Source organism: Punica granatum, chromosome 3 (assembly GCF_007655135.1).
Source record: "Punica granatum isolate Tunisia-2019 chromosome 3, ASM765513v2, whole genome shotgun sequence".
Classification (NCBI taxonomy): Eukaryota; Viridiplantae; Streptophyta; class Magnoliopsida; order Myrtales; family Lythraceae; genus Punica; species Punica granatum.
Genome location: NC_045129.1, coordinates 12,825,347 through 12,842,768, shown reverse-complemented (window position 1 = coordinate 12,842,768; position 17,422 = coordinate 12,825,347). Strand labels below are relative to the sequence as shown.

Sequence of the window (17,422 nt, the reverse complement as noted above, 5' to 3'; positions counted from 1 at the left end):
TGGGGCGACGGGTGAATGAATGGGGGGAGAAAAGGAATTGTCATCTGAAGAAAATTCAAAAGGCATGAACGGTCTTTCTCTCTGTGGTGCTATGAATTACGAACTCATTCGAAGCAATCCATATCAGAGCTCGAAGAAGGAAGCATTCCGAAAACTTCAAGCAACAGCCCTTCCTCCCCGAGATATCACAAGTCCCAAACCCGACTTCTATATTTCCGCGGTAAAGGATGTCGATGGTCCAGAGTCCGGGGAATGCTAAGGCCGTGCTTTCGACTATGGCCGCTCTTGCGGCTTCGTCGATGCTGATCCGTAGCCTTGTCAATGAATTCCTCCCCACGGAAGTCCTGGAATATTTTAGCTCGACTGTGCAGAACATATCTCGATGTCTTTCTTCTCAGATTACGATCGTCATAGAAGAGTTCCGAGGGTTCTCCCAGAACGAGGTGTTTGAGGCTGCTACCCTCTACCTAGGGAGAGTTGCTGCTTCGTCCTTCCACCGGGTGAAAGTGGGGAAGGACGATAAGGAAAAGGCGTTTGCCGTGGCAGTAGACGTAAATGAAGAGGTGATCGATGTCTTCGAGAAGGTCATGCTGCGGTGGGGGTTGGTCTCCATGGAAGTACAGTCCTCTTCAATGGGCCATTTCAGAGGAGGTCCAGGGCTAGGCAATCTCAATGCCGCTCTCCGGTCGGAAGTGAGATCGTACGAGCTGACGTTCCATAAGAAGCACAAGGACATGGTCTTCAACTCGTACTTGCCTTTCGTCATGAAGAAGTCAAGATCGATCCAGGAAGAGATCAAAGCAGTGAAGCTTTACACGACCGACTATAATGGTTGGAACACCCACAACGCGATCGTTCTCGACCACCCGATGACATTCCGAACCCTCACTATTGATCCCGAGCTTAAGAAGATGATTTTGGAAGATCTGGACATCTTCATAAATGGGGAGGAATATTATCGGAGCATCGGGAAAGCCTGGATACCTGCTGTATGGCCCTCCTGGTACTGGGAAATCTAGCCTGATAGCGGCCATTGCTAACCACCTGAACTTTGACATCTACGACCTCGATCTGTCCGCGGTTCAGACGAATATCGATCTCAAGCAACTGATGCTCAGCATGTCTAAACGGTCCATACTAACAATAGAAGACATCGACTGCTCCACCAGCATACACAACCGAGACACCGAAACAGAATCATCTGACCCTAATCGCAATAAGGTGATGCTCTCGGGCCTCCTTAACTCTATGGACGGGCTACTGTCGTGCTGCGGAGAGGCGCGGATCATTGTACTCACCACAAATCACAAGGAGAGGCTCGACCCAGCGCTGCTCAGACCAGGTCGAATGGACATGCACATCTGCCTGTCATACTGCAGCATTCCCACTTTCAAGGAGCTCACGTTCAACTACTTGGGGCTTCGGAATCATCATCTCTTCCACGACATTGAGGAGGTGATCGGAGAGGCTAAGGTCACCCCAGCAGAGGTGGCCGGGGGGCTTATGAAGAGCCGAAACGTCGAGGCATCCCTTCAGGGCCTTGTCACCTTCCTCCATAACAAAATTGCCCAACGTGATGCAGCATGAGGCTATAAGAAACATAAGGTCCATGACAAGCAGGGAAGGGAAAGAAAGACAATCAACAAATGAGGACCGCTTCAGGACGCTCAGAACAGTGGCAGTTTTGTCAATCCGTAAATCAGACTTCGGTTTCCCGAGGGTGCAATATGAAGATTCAAGAATGCCCCATAGACAAAATGTCATATCTGAGCAAGAAAATGTAAATTGAGACACAGTTGGAACACCTTTGTTTACAGAGTAAATACATTCTGAGCTAAAGAATCATTGCCCACAATCTGCTGTTTTATTTAGCGGATGGATAAATAATCAATAAAAGGAATATAACACAGATTATTTCATTGTCGAAATCCTCAATAAATGAGAAATCAACAGATTTACTTCAATAGAGAAATATATAATCAATAGAAAGGAAATCAAGCGGATTATCTGAATGGATCTGGCAGGGGCTATGGTTACGAAAAGGAAGACAACTGCAGAATTTTATTGCTGCATATGCTCCCTTTGAGGCCGCATTTCAGCTCCCACTACCAGAGAAAACTGTCAACCGTTGGAAATCAACCTGTCCAAAGGAATCGAGTGGCATACTGTTTCAGCTTGCTGCTTCTTATCTGTGTTGTTTTCTTTAGAACTTCTGTAGAAAGAGAGAGCCATATTGAGGGCGAAGTAAATTCGATGTTTTCCATTTCAACTATCTTGACTCCCTACTTTTATGTTAGTGAGGCGTTCCGGCTGGTCTTCCATGTAGAGTAAACTGGTATTCAAACTCAAACTTGCCAGTGATCATTTCTTCTTCGAAGGGAACATGAAAATTTGGACCTGTTATTGTGCAATTTTGCCCCTCCATCTGCCTCTCATGGCAGGCACAATTTCTTGCATGGAAGGGTCACTTGGCGCCATCTTCCACTGCCTCTGGCTCTTCGGGGAACATAATAATAGACTTCCATCAGGCCAGTTTTGTGACATAAGATCTTGGTGCGGCCGCAAAAGTGCCCTTTCTAATGGGACTGTTCACCTCTATGCAGGGTATGGAGCTGTATCCTCACATCAGAAAACACTTCAACTTAAAAAATTCTTCACGAACTGCAGATTTGGGATGACATCTTGGCCAGTTCTAGCTGTCAACTATTGCATTTAAGCAGGTAGATACAATCGAATTACTATCCTGAAAAGCGTTTTCTTCAGGCATCCCATATAGCTTGCAGTGGAAGCAAATTTTTGCATGGGCTCATCTTCCGTAGCTTGTAAATTACACGCTATGTAACATTAGATGGGGCATCTGACAATGTTGGTCTGGTCATCTCCTTTCATGCCCAGTTATCGGGCTTTTGCAATGGAGATAATTGATTTCTCGTACCTGTGAACTATGGTCTTGTATTTAAGTGGCAGTAAACTTAAATCATTCCTTGGCTTGCTCGGTAAATCGTACAAGATGATACACATTGTTTGTTGTTTCAGTATGAAGAGTACAGGAAAGTTGCAGACTCGATGCTTGTAAATACCAGATTAATGCCAGTATAAATGTCACCAAGTTCTTTTGGTGGGAAGCTGAGAACTCAAACACAACGGCCATTGCATATGATCGAGGTTTAAGCATAAGCTTTATCTTCTTTTCTTTTTTTGGCATAGAGCAAAGCAAAATATCATTGCGTCGATGATATTGAACTTCCTTCTGTTCATTTGCATTACGAGATAAGATAATTTTGTCAGCTTCTCACCCCTCCCCTCCTTAAATAGACTTTTGAGGTGTCTACAATTTTCAGGGGTGGCTTCCCTTTCCATATGGTTCCTTTACACTCTTTAAATGTCATCCGATTTTAAATATCTGATTTCTTAAATAGGATTGTTTTGAGGTTGTTAATGGCTAATCACCCTTAACCACATTGATCAAAATCGATTGTGGAAGGGTTGAGTTTTTCATTGAGATGGTCAAATGGGTTTTCAGTTAGTTGGTTTGGGGATATGAAGTTTTGCTTCAGTTCAATGAATCAGTATCTGGGAAAGGAGTCATTCCATTAGCCGAAGAAACATCTTGTATCTAAGGAAAGCGATTCTCTGCGTAACTAGCTGCACGCAGTCTGTGCATCTTCATCAACTACGACTGTGATAGGCAAAGGCAAGGATTCTGCTGTATGAATAGAAAGTGCCTAGTTTAGGAGAGACCGAAATAACGTGCCTCCGCTTAAAATACATCAGGATGGTCAGTTCCATAGCTCCTTTCCTGTTACGTCTGCATGCAGTCTGTGAACAGCTCATTAAATCCTAATGAGCCACAAAGTTTCAAAGAAATATTTGGTTGAACTCGAGGCTGCTGTCAAATTGTTCGGCTGTTTGATCTCAGCAGCCCATAGTTCATTTGGCTGGAAGAGACCAGAATTAATGGAAGTGATACTAGAAAGTAGAAACTCTTTCTTTTTGGTGCATAAGTTGGCTACTCTATTACCCGGCTGTTGTGCAATCACAGTTCTTGAAATGTAAAGCAGTAGCTCGATTTTTATCTCTCTTGTTCTTACTTTTCCTCTTTTTGATGAGTGTATACTTCCAACCAATATTATGCTATGTTCTGCTATTCTGCAGGTGGGGTTTGTCACGCCATTTCTATCATGTATCGGACATATTAGGAGCCTTCTTCTAGAGCGTCCCAACCCTTTTCTACCATTAAGCATTTGTAGTTTAAACTGCTCTCCCACAGTACTTTCATGAATTCTCCGTGTTAACTATCTCAATTCTTTTAAGGTTTTCTGTCCTCTGCAGTTTCTGCCTAGCAGTTCTACTCATATTACTGAACATCCTAATGTTTGACCGATCCAAAACAGATGACATTCGGAGCCGATCCAAGTAAGCAAATGCATATGCTTTCTATTGACCATATTATGTGGTACTCTCTCTTTCAGATCCATCCATAATTCTAAAATCGCTAGAAATCTTGTGGAAACCATGGCTCTTATTGGGTACTGATTACTTTCAGGTACTAGAGATACTGGAAACTCTATTGGTGAGAAGATGCCTGATGGATCTCCTGACGTTCACAGAAGAAATCTTCTCACAGATCTTCAGATTTAGGGCTCGGTTGCGCTTACTCAGCTTCTAGCTTTTGCTCAATCACCTTGGAAAGGGCTTGTCCATCAATTCCCCGGTTCCTTTCTAGGCCAAACTTCTACTACTATAGCATTCTGCGAGATGCTCTGGCTTATGTTGTGTCAGTGGACTATCGCACTCATCGGATTGCCGATCCATAAGATGTACAAAGCCTTTGATAAAGAGATTGAAGTGGCAAGCCTGTGTCGACAAGGTTATATGTTTATATCCAATAATTGATGTGTGACCTTCTACCCGATTCAGTCATTTCGTTTCAGTAGCAACTTCCATGGTGTCGTGTCATTAATCGGTATTTTAGAAAGTTCGTAAATCCTAGTCCAATAGCTGCTCAGAGTAGGATGGGCTAATTTTGCTCTTCTTCACCGAGCAAATATCAAACGATGCGTTCTATATTGGAGCTCGAAGAGGGAAGCATTCCAAGAACTCCAAGCAACGGCCCTTTCCTCCCCAGATAAACACAAACCGCATACCCGACATTCAAATTTCAACGAGAAAGGATGTCGCCGGACCAGATTTCAGGGAATGCTGAGGCTGTCCTCTGGACCATGGCCACTCTTGCAGCATCATTTATGCTAATCCGTAGCATTGTTAATGATTTCCTTCCCAACGAAGTCCGGGTATATCGACTCGACCGTGCAGAACATATCCCGATGGTCTTCAACTCGTACCTGCCTTTCCTCATGAAAAAGTCGAGAGTGATTCAGGAAGAGTTCAAAGCAGTGAAGCTTTACACCACTGATTATCAGGGTCGGAACACCAAAAAATGTGGTCACCCTCAACCACCCGATGACATTCCGGACCCTCACCATTGATCCCGAGCTTAAGACCACGATTCTGGAAGATCTGGACATCTTCATAAACGGGGAGAAATATTACCAGAGCATCGGGAAAGCCTGGAAGCTTGGGTACTTGCTCTGTGGCCTCCGGAAACTGGCAAATCTAGCCTGATAGTAACCATTGCTAACCACCTGAACTTTGACATCTACGACCTCGATCTGTCCGATCCGATGTTCAGACAAACACCCACCTCATGTACCTGATGCTCGATATGTATAGACGGTCCATACTCGAGCTAGAGGATATTGACTGTTCCACCAATGTACATAACCGAGAGATTGAAACAAAATCATCCGACCATAATCGCAATAAGGTGACACACTCGGGCCTCCTTAACTCTATGAACGGGGGCTACCGTCGAGTTGTGGAAAGGCACAGATCATTATACTCACGACAAATCACAAAGAAAGGCTCGATCCAGCACTGCTGAGACCAGGTCGAATGGACATGCACATCTGCCTGCCATACTGCACCTCTCCCACTTCCAAGGAGCTCGCCTTCAACTAATTGGGGCTTAGTTAGGAGTCATCCTCTCTTCCACGACATTGAGAAGGTGATTGGGGAAGCCGTGGTCAACCCAGCAGAGGTCGCCGGGGAGCTGATGAAGAGCTGAAATGCTGAGGCATCCGCCACATCCTTTCAAGGGATTTTCCTCTATAACAAACTTGCCCAACCAGATGCAGCCTCTGACCATGAGAAGCAGAGAGTTCGTAACAGGCAGGGAAGGAAAAGAAAGACGATGAGCAAATGAGAACCACTTCGGGATGGCTAAGAACACTGGCAATTTCGTCAATTACAAGTCAGGTTCGGTTTCCCAAGGATGCAAAATGAAGATTCAACAATTCCCCATACTTGAGCAAAACCACGCAAAACCACATGATTAAGCAAGCCCAAAATAATTTATTCATAACAAAGAGATGGCAAAGGAAGATAAAACACGTTTACGCCGTGCCGCACATGTACATCAAGGAACCTCAACAAGAACCTATCTTATTTTAAATAGAATCGCTCAAACAGGACATGACATGCAGAAACTGCTACTATAGACCACTGCTCTAACTCAGTCGATGTCCAAAGATTTATCTATCGACACTCCAATCCTTAAGCAGCAACAAAAAGAGAATTCCACAAAGAGGCTTCACGAAGTTGGCCCATGAAGATCTCAAATAACTTATCGGGTTTCATCCTCAAGGTTGCGGAAGCCTGCAGTCAAATCCTCGTGTAACTTCCTGAATTTTGCGACGAGAGCTTCTTCTCCTTCAGCTGGGTCCTCGAATTTCTGGGACCTGCATTGGTTTTAGAGCAAGTCGGAAAAAGATTAGAAGATGCCTAGCTTACGCAAAGATTATTACCTTACTCCTAGAGTCGTGAGATAATAAATTATATTTTAGCGTATATGTATTTACAGAATATATGGGCAGGGCCGTACACTAAGCGGTAGAATAGATCGCCCAAGCGGTGCTTAATGAGGGTGTATGTTATCTTCTGACCGTCCATACCAGCACCTCTCTCAACAGCCTGCACACACAACAGCGCAAAATTCTCTCAGGGCATTATCCTACAGCATTATCAATCAGCAGGAAATCGTAATATTCTAGCAGGTAATTTGACTACTCTTATCAATATAAAATTGATTTTTAAGCATTGGACAGACATCTAACTAGTAAAAGGCAAATGTTATTGGTAACTTATACCATAACTTTGCTTCACCAATGAGCAAACTTCAGTAGATTAAAACAAGGACTCGGAAACCTGCAAACTATGACCATCTGAACGTGGAATATAGGCTCTTACCTGATTGGCCAAATTACAGAAATGGATAATGTTGCGCATCATCCACACACTCTTGTAGAAAGGGCAAAATTTATCGTACCTGTCAAATCCATGCAAAGTGTCATTCACAATTGAAAACAAAGACAAGATTTAGTTAAGAGTTACCAGGAATTCTGGAGCTTACGGGGTAAATGCATTCTGAGCGAGATAATCCTCCCTCAAAAGCTTCGCTGTTTCCAGGGTAATCTTATCCGCCTCAGCTAAAGCATCTTTGCCCACAAGCTGCAGTTTTATTAAGCGATGGATAAAAAATTAATAAAAGGAATATAAAGCATACTAATTCAATGGGGAAATCCCCAATAAAAGGGACATCAGCAGATTATTTCAATGGAGAACTATATAATAATCCATAAAAAGGAAATCCAGCAGATTATTTAGATGGAACTGGTAGAGCTACAGTAAATACAAGGCAACTGTGGAAACTTAATATTTGCAGGGCAGAAAACAAATGTATCTATTATATCAAGTTACACACTACTCAAACATCCAAAAAAAGAAGAATCATGAAACAGAGAATATACCTGCACAATTTCATTTAAGTCATCTTCTCTCTGCAGCACCTCACGAGCCTTTGTCCTGATGTTGATGAAATCTGGGTCAAATTGCTCATAGAAAGACTCCAATGCCTGCAAACAAAACCACAGTCTTAATATCCCTCACAAACATGAGCGTAAGTATCAGAGGGGCAACAGAGGAACCACAGAGATTCCATACATTATAGAATAGCAACTCACCGTTGAGTACTTCGAATAGGATATAAGCCAGTTCACTGAAGGAAAATGTTTTCTCTGGGCCAGTTTCTTATCCAGACCCCAGAAGACCTGTGAAGCAGAAGAAAAATGGTCTCTAAATATTAGTAAATCCTTCATTTGGCTGCAAAGTGCTTCATTCGACGCATTTGAGGAACCTGTAGAAATATGCTGTTCAATTTCACTCCTTTCTTTTACCAATGTTCAAGTTTAACTCTTTATAGAGATGCTTTTACACATCTGACCTAGATTCCAGTTGATTATGAAATAAAGTTGACCAATCACTTCATAAAAGTCAGAATCAATGGTTCAAAATTTTGGATAATTAAAATTACTAGACTTAGTGGAAGCAGACTACTCTTTAAGCAAATTCGACTCTTACATAGTTACACTACACCATCTTCAAAAGTATCTGTATATTTATGAATTAGCACTGCTGATCAAAGAGCAAACAATTTCCAAAATTTAATACCAAAATGGATAGTCAGACTTACCTGCACAATGCTAAGAGTTGCAGATGTGACGGGATCCGAGAAATCTCCTCCAGGAGGAGAGACAGCACCAACAATTGTGACACTGCCTGTACGCTCTGGCCCACCAAGACACTTCACTTTACCAGCACGTTCATAGAAAGATGCTAAACGAGCCGCCAGATAAGCTGGATACCCACTATCTGCAGGCATTTCTGCCTATAAAAGCAATTCAACATAGTCAGAGATGAAAAGCTCATGACTCAAATTGGAACACGTGCTAAAACCTTGTTCCAGGCAGACCATTGATACTTCAAACTTGAGCTCCAATAAACGGATAGTGCAAAAATAACTTACCAACCGCCCAGAGATTTCACGCAAAGCTTCTGCCCAACGAGAAGTTGAATCTGCCATCATACTCACATTGTAGCCCATATCTCTAAAGTATTCAGCAATGGTGATCCCTGGCAAAGCAAATCCACATTGATTGAAAATCATAAGGACCCCAGAATCAAAGTCAGATAAGTTGAGAACCATATATATCATTTCAAAACAATCTCAATCACCCTAAGGAAGAAACCGAGACAAATGGCTTTTTAGAATTTTTCATTTACAAAGCAATGAAAGAAGTACAATGTCACTCCATAAAGATAGAAAACCACATGAATTGAGGCTGATCTATCCACAACATTATTATAAGGCAGGCACAGTTGCTGTATTGAGAAAAGGTTACCTGTATAGATTGATGCCTCACGAGCAGCCACAGGCATGTTGGAAGTGTTGGCTACAAGTGTGGTACGCTTCATAACAGATTCTTCACGGCCATCAGGCAATGTCATTGTCAATTGAGGGAAATCCATAAGCACCTGGATATGGGTCCATTTAAGTAAAGATCCCATGCAAGATAAACAACAGACAGATCCAATCTTCCACTGTGACATACCTCAGCCATTTCATTTCCTCTTTCCCCACAACCAACATAAACAACAGTTTCTGAATTAGAATACTGCATAAAACAAGAAGGAATTAACTCCAGTAATAAATTAGAAGTTCAAGCATATATTAAACTAAGAAGTAACACAGAAGAACAGAAAATGATAAATTCACCTTAGAAAGGGCTTGGCTAATAACAGTTTTCCCACAGCCAAAGGCTCCGGGTATGGCACAAGTTCCACCAAGCACAGAAGGGAACAGCGCATCAAGCACACGCTGTCAGATGGACAAAATATCATCAAGAAGATACATTGCAGATGCAATTAAGTGTCTGAGAATTACATTAGGTTTGAACAGAAATTACCTGGCCAGTAAGCAAGGGGGTATCAGCGGCAAGTTTCGATGCAACTGGCCTTGGTGTACGTACTGGCCAAGTCTGAAAAAAGGGCAAGAATGCTATAAATTTCAAACTTCTCAAGCAAGTTATTGATAAGCTAAAAACTAAGCCATGTGAAGTGAGTTGGATAACCTGAAGCATGGTGAATTGCTTTTTGACACCTTGAAACTCAAGCTCCAGGACAGTATCCTGCAAATATATATAACACATATAAAGGGCTTGAACAATCTCAAGAAATGCTCCCAAAAGAAAAGGAATCCTACTGTTCCCAAGAGATTCTAGACCTAACTGTCACTTTGCCGGATAGCCTAGTACAAAACATTATGAAAATTCATGACAGCTATACAACAACAAATTTTACAATAAAGATGCAGAATCAATCTTATCTTATCTTAATAGCACAAAAGAAAACTGAAAGACCTTCAATGAATATTGCCCAGGTGGTGCAACGTAAGTGATTTTTCCCATAGAATCAGGAGGCAGAGCCACATGATGTTGCATAAGACTATTCTCGAAGACAGTCTGCCATGAAACAAATAACAAAAAATTTTAGGTGGTACAAGCCACGATATCCAATAAAATTTAAGGACCTTACATGCTCAAGAACAACCATTAATTAAGCTAAACTGACAACTTACAGCATACAAGTCTCCCCCTGTTAGAAGATCGCCTTCACCTGTACAGATGTCAAATACCATTAAATTTGTGATTAATCATTGGAGCTCTAATTCAAGATCAGATCCTCTCTTCGTGTATATAAAATCCTCAACCACATCAGAAACTTACCCAGCTTTTTGGGTTGAAACTCCCAGAGAATGTCTTTGTCTAATGCTGGGACTGAGACACCGCGAGGGATATAGACATCACCAGATCTTTTTGCAATGGTTTTCAAGGGCCTCTGTATTGATGAATAACAAGACAATTTGTGCCAGAATATCATCAAGTAACATCTCGGTACAGTCAATGTTCTCCAAACAGTAAAAGGAAATCAAGAAAAATATGGGCTCACGAAGATAAACCTGAATTCCGTCAAAAATATTTCCCAAGATTCCAGGACCCAACTCCACTGACAGAGGCTGAAAGATTGTCACACCAAAATAAATTTGTAAGGATTTGACTAACACTGATAAAATGTAAGAAATGGGAAAATGATTGAATTAGAATCTACCTTGTGAGTCCTCAGAACGGGATCATTCACCGTCAACCCAGCAGTTTCCTCATAAACTGGAATATAAGATCATGGCAAAATTGTTCACAAATGGTAACAGAGCTAAGATCAGAGGCAGCAAAGGTCAGTGAATTTGGAAGGGCTTCAAAATTTAGAATGGGAAAGAACCTTGGATAGTTGCCGAATCTCCTTCCAAACGAATAATTTCACCAATCAGATTATCATGTCCGACACGGACTAGCTCGTACATTGCTGCCCCAGCCATCCCATCAGCAACGACCACAGGTCCTGACACCTGAAACATGAAGCTTTATTACTCGATCAACCAAAATCAAGAAGTAACGATTTCAAGACACAAACAGGGATCCACATAATTTAACACCACTCCTAGCATAATATATCACTCTTGACGCAGCATTCCTCGCCAAATGGTCTGTAATTGTATCGAGAGTTGAAGCAGCTCGCTGAAACTGATCTAACCAATTCAATTAGTATCCCCTAACAGAATAGCATAACATCCCCATTCATCATTCCGTCTAAAGTTCAAATTCTCTCTCAATCTTAATCCGATCCAGCACCCCTAATCAAAAATGCAATGATGGAAGTCATGGACAAGCCGAACCGATCCGAAAACGGTTCAAATGCACTATAATCAATCCTCCGATCCCGATAACGGATTGGATCGACTGAAATGGACGCTGAATTCTCAATTCAGAGCAGGGAGGATCGGGAACAGTACCTTGCGGACATAACCGTACTCGCTCTCCTTCTCGGAGTCCTCGAACGTGGTGAGGCGAGCTCCGTTCACTGCCGGCATCTTCGATTCACAGGAGACAGGATCCAATCACTCTTCCCGAACTCCCGAGATCTGCCCCGACGAACTCCCGAAGCCAATCGAGATCGAGCTGCCACGCACCGAATCTCCAAGCCACAGAGAGAGAGATAGATAGATAGAGAGAGAGAGAGAGAGAGAGAGAGAGGGAGGGAGGGAGGGAGGAGGGAGCAGCGGGTGGAGAGGAAAGAGGGGTTTGTCGTTAAATGGCAGAGGGGACGATTAGGAAATCGCCAGTGAAGGTGGCGGTGTCTGTTTCCGGTCCTGCGACGTGGATGGACGCTGATGACGTGGAGAAATCGGGGCGGTCGATCCCCCGACCGAGGCGAGAGGAGAGATCACGGGGGGATTTAACTGGAAAGTCCACCGCACGGGATCGGAGCCAGCGAGACGGGGCCACGTGACTCATATGAGGATATGTTCGTTCGTTCGCTCATCTATTATTTTTGACGTTTGCTAATTATTGTTTTGCCCCTTTGGCCTGTCTCCACTAACTGTGGATTTCTTTAATTTGATCGATTATTACACTCGCCAAGCCTAAGCGTGAAGAGGCGGGTTCCCGGTCGACTATCGACGCAGCGTATGCACCTTCCATTCACGTACATTAATTGTGAATTTTTCATTTGTAAATAGTTGTGCGGACTCCAATTTCGTCTCTTAGAGACCCAGTCGAACAAATCTCAGTTAATCTACGCTCGGCCAATATTTCGTTCGCGCTCGCTGTAAGGTTGAAGGACCGAAATTGAAATTAATACGACCCAGACTCGTGAGAGTTGGGGGTCGGATCCGACCAAACTAGTGAGTCCTAAGAGGACCTAATAGACCTCAAGATTTTCACAGGATTGGTCGAGCTCCTGAGTGCATGGCTGTCAGAATCGCGATTCGAATCGTAGAATCGTACGATTCTATGATTCAAGGAGGATCACCGATTCTGATTCAGCTAGGTGAGTCGGGATTGTAGAATCGGAACCGAATCACGTGTTGAATCGTAGAATCGCAGAATCGGAGTTCAGGCCGGATTCGGTCCAAGCCCGGGCCCAATAAGCTGGCCGAAGCCTGAACCCGAGACCCCTCTCCCGTCCGCCCTTCTTCCTCCTTTCCTATTAGATGAAACCCTAATTTCTCCCCTGCTTTGTCCTTCCAATTCGATCTTCGAACATTGCCTCAAATCTTCGACGAAATCTTTGATAGTTCGATCCACCTACTTGCTTCGATTGACGGTCCACCACCTTTTTCTTTCGAGAAGCTAGCTTGTCCAAGCTTCGATTGCGGTTGCGGTTACTTCCTCTGCATTTTCCAGGTATGAAAAGCGTCGAGTACTTATCGTCGAGTTTGAACTTGAAGTAGTACAACGAAGGTTGCTTGCTTGCGATCATGGACCAGTGCGTAAATCTAGCGCCCTACCTCTGTGTCTCTCTTTCTGGCTGGTCGGTTCATTGTTCATAATGCGCAAATCAAAAGGTTTCTGTTTGGTTGGCATGTTGGTGTGTTTGTGACGCCCCTCCTTTCGGCTGCAAGGAGCTGAGATCCGGCAACGGTCGATTTCTTGATGGCTTTGTTCTTGGGGCGAAAACTAACCGATCCCAAGTCGAAGGGCTCTTCAATCCCCAGAGATTTTTATTTCTTCTCTGGGGTTGCCCTTCATTTGGGTACATACATACACACGTTCTCCTTTCTTTAATTCATCATCTTCTTCTTCAGTTGCTCCCCCTTGAATTGAAAGTCTTTTTCAAAGAGAGAAGTTCGATTGTTTTGATCGGATCTTGGCTGCTGAAGACTGTCATTCCCACTCTTCCTCTCCTGAAACAAACCCAATGAGAACAGAACTGAACTTGAGAAATCCTCATCACACTCGGGCATTACAAAAACAAGGGCTTTTCAATCTCCTTTTCTAAAGTTATTAATGGAAGATTATTCGGGTGATCGCTTTTTTCTTCTTCTTGGTGAAAATGCGAGACTGAAACCCAATCCAGGGTGATTACATAATTTTTATTAATTAAGCAGAGCAGGCATTTTATGTTATGAGTTATGATATATGTTGTTAACTTTTTATTTCGGGAGTTTGAGTTATGATTTGGATTTTGAACCTTGAATTTCGATAATTTGTAACGATATTTTGTATTTTTATGACTTATTGTTGATTTGTTGGTTTGTATTTTTATTTGAATGAATAAGAATTAATTTTTTTTGCTCAAAAAAGTATGTTACATATATATATATATATTATTTTTTTAATTACAGGTATAATCTTACGATTCACGATTCTACGAACCTCGACCGATTCTAGGTAGAATCTTGATTCTGACAACCTTGCCTGAGTGGTTGTTTGACCTTGTTTCATGTATCCCAACCCAAGTCATCATCCGCTTGAATACTATTCGGGTTTAAATGGCGACTTAAGGTTAGACCCAATACCGCGCTCGAGTCCCGTGCACTCGGTGTGTGGGGGGCGTTGGACTCCATGATCGATGGTTTGGGGCGTTAGACCTCATGTTGATTGTGTTATATTGGCTCGGGCTCGAACCGCTAGAAAACAAAATAAAACAGACAAGTAATGCGTTATTTGTTAGATTTATGTGATTATTAGGTTATGAATCGGGATTGCTTATCATACATGTTTATATCCTAAGCAAACAAAAACAAAAATGACACACGCGACGAGAATTGGCTAGGGGGTGTCCCGAAGGGCATGTGACATTCGGCTTTTACTTAAAAGCGACTTGATAGACATGATATCTATCGTCAAGCCCTGAATGTGTGAGTATTATTTTATTCACATAAAAATATTATATAATAAGAGCACTATTATAAAACTACATTTCAAACTATTCATGTAATTCACACGTTAGGTGGGCGTCCGGGATATTAAACTTATAAATATGCATATATATATATGTTAAGTAATTCTCATAACCTACGACTAAAGTCTATTTTTAGTTTTTGCCCAAAAAAAAAAGAGTCATCTTTCAGAGTTAAAAACGACTTGATAGACATGATATCTGTCGTCAAACCTTGGATGAGTGAGTATTATTTTATTCACATAAAAATATTATATAATAAGAGCACTATTATAAAACTATATATCAAATTAGTCATGTAACTTACACGTCCACCAACGTCCGTGATATTGAACTTATAAATATGCATATATATATATATATATATATATATATATATATATATATATTGGCTAAATAATTCTCATAACCTAAGACTAAAGTCTATTTTTAGTTTTTGCCCAAAAAAAAAAAGTCATCTTTCAGAGTTAATGTTACACTAGTAAATGCATTTATGTCGTATTTAGCTTATTTCATATACCTCAACTCAGCTTGCTTATGCTTGCATGCGTGGACTTTTAACTGATAAGTAGCACATGTATCTTCTCCGGCAGCTCTATTGCATGCTTCGACTCTCAACTCCTCCACGATCGACCCTCTTGCATAGGAAGCTGAAATTCATGTCCTCACGGTCCAGCGCGCTGTAGAATTTTGATTTAGCACTTCACATTTACTAGATGATGATGCCGACGGATGCTGTAGATGCTCCTGTCAGGAACTCTGATAAGGACCACCACTCACTCCCAGCATCCTCCTTTTGCACGCGTGAAGTTTGGATTTCTGCTTGATAGTTGTACCTTTTTTCGGTTATAAAGAAAACTCGTGAATTTAATATAATGAAATAGAAATCATAATAATTAATAAAATGGTATAGATAGTCCTATCGAATATCAAACCTAAAACCTTTCGATCATCAGGTGAGAGCATACACCATTACGCTACACTATCTTTTATTGTATGGTTGTGTTTTGACCACTGAAAGCAGGTTTCGTTACCACGAGTGACCATCTCCTGGCTCATAAGTTTAGCTTCCTGGGCTAAATTCTGCAACTCTATTGGGCCCATCAATGTCTGACATCTCTCACCCCTCTCGGGTTCTAATCTGGGATAATGAGATGAGTCTGGCCCAAAAGTATTTTGTACTCATCTTATTTACCAGTAGAAATGTTTGGATTTTCGACAAAAACAAAAAAAAGAAGGAAAACTTTAAAGGGGTGACTAAAAGTTGAAATCTCAAATACAGAATTAAGAAATTATTGATATTTTATGAAAAAAAATCCTCTTATGAACATTTTTACCCCCTATGGACCGACATTGAGGGGAAATTACAGAAAAAACTAAAGAGAATATCAGTCTATTAAAAACTTTTGCAAAAACATTCGCTTAAGTTTAAAAAATAATTAAGGTGTCACATTTGATTATGTTAAAAGTATTACAATATATAAACGTGATATATTTTTTATCTGAAAAATATTTGTATTAAATCATGAATGACTCATTGTTAATATATAAAGAAAGTGATGTCAAAAAAGTGTAAATAGAATTATGAGACATATAATCAAGCTTCTCGGTTACAACCTACAAGGGAGGCCTATGGATATAATACATGAAATCAATCATAGAAATTATATATTAATATTATCAGTATAATAAGTTTTACTAAAGAAAGTGATGCCAAAAAAGTGTAAATAGAATTACGAGACATATAATTCAGTTTCCAGGTTACTATCTACAACGGAGACCTATGAACATAATACGTGAAATTAATCATAGAAATTATATATTGATATTATCAGTATAATGAGTTTTCCTAATTTTGATTAATAACTTATGCAAAAATCATGTGCAACGCACGGGTAAACACAAGTATCTTTTGAAATGCGATTTTTTTGGGGTAAATAATACGAATATAATTAATTCTAAAAAAATGTGATCTTCAATGGCGTATACAAATTCTCCATGGTGAAGAGCTGGGTGAATTTATGTATGGGATCAAGAAACAGGTGGTTGAGCATCAGTTGCTGTAATGACGATGCCCGTTTGTTTTCAGGATTAAAATCACAAAAACTTTAACTTTAACTTTAACTCAACCCACTACACAACAAAAATACACATTTCCCAAGTCAACTTTAACTTTAACTCAACACACTATACAACATTTGTCTTTTTCCACAATCAAAATCAAAGTTACTTTAACTCTAAAACCAAACGCCTCATTTATATCTTTGTTTCGTCCTTTAGCATTATTTTCTTTCAAACTGGAACCCTCATGGCCAATCTAACTTATTACGGGCCAAATCATCATACCAATGAATGCATACATGCGGAAAAATTAGACCAAATGCACATGAAAAATTGATGGGCCATTTTCAAAATTCTTGAAAATATTTAATAATGGACATTTGAAGAGTCAATCGATCATGGACTAAGAGAATACTCAAAAATGCCTACGCGAAAGTTTTTTTATGACACGAACAGGAGCCTTAAATATAATATATATTAATATAGCATTTCTAAAAATCTTAGATTTAGGGGTTTACTTATCCAACAATGTAACATTCACTATAATCTAATCATTCCCGAGCCAGACGCTTGTAGGGGTATTATGGTAAATTTATATATATATATTTTTCCATTAATCTATTTTTTTTACACCAAACACCGAAGTATATTATATTTCCGTGTAATT

At 40.9% G+C, this 17,422-nt stretch overlaps 3 protein-coding genes and 1 long non-coding RNA gene across 4 annotated transcripts; 3 read left to right on the top strand and 1 right to left on the bottom strand.

Annotated features, from left to right (window-relative positions):
• Nucleotides 1-22: 22 nt before the first annotated feature.
• On the top strand, nt 23-1,855 carry LOC116200768 (AAA-ATPase At3g50940-like). The gene has a single exon (XM_031531661.1). It carries the CDS (start codon nt 228-230, stop codon nt 1,017-1,019), a length of 792 nt encoding a protein of 263 aa, XP_031387521.1. The 5' UTR covers nt 23-227; the 3' UTR covers nt 1,020-1,855.
• LOC116200769 (AAA-ATPase At3g50940-like) lies at nt 1,016-1,919 on the top strand. The gene has a single exon (XM_031531662.1). It carries the CDS (start codon nt 1,111-1,113, stop codon nt 1,585-1,587), a length of 477 nt encoding a protein of 158 aa, XP_031387522.1. The 5' UTR covers nt 1,016-1,110; the 3' UTR covers nt 1,588-1,919.
• A 2,157-nt stretch (nt 1,920-4,076) lies between these two features.
• LOC116200850 lies at nt 4,077-4,910 on the top strand. Its single transcript, XR_004155743.1, has 2 exons — nt 4,077-4,416; nt 4,547-4,910. It is a non-coding gene; the product is annotated as an uncharacterized LOC116200850 (long non-coding RNA).
• Nucleotides 4,911-6,356: 1,446 nt separating this feature from the next.
• LOC116200849 (V-type proton ATPase catalytic subunit A) lies at nt 6,357-12,079 on the bottom strand. Its single transcript, XM_031531785.1, has 20 exons — nt 11,804-12,079; nt 11,233-11,359; nt 11,065-11,120; nt 10,916-10,972; nt 10,683-10,794; nt 10,535-10,572; nt 10,317-10,418; nt 10,029-10,085; nt 9,864-9,935; nt 9,674-9,775; nt 9,510-9,572; nt 9,300-9,432; nt 8,924-9,030; nt 8,591-8,785; nt 8,082-8,168; nt 7,869-7,973; nt 7,472-7,569; nt 7,309-7,387; nt 6,944-7,032; nt 6,357-6,800 (listed from the first exon to the last, which is right to left on the bottom strand). The coding sequence occupies exons 1-20, from the start codon at nt 11,879-11,881 to the stop codon at nt 6,686-6,688; spliced, it is 1,872 nt and encodes a 623-aa protein (XP_031387645.1). The 5' UTR covers nt 11,882-12,079; the 3' UTR covers nt 6,357-6,685.
• Between the last annotated feature and the right edge of the window lie 5,343 nt (nt 12,080-17,422).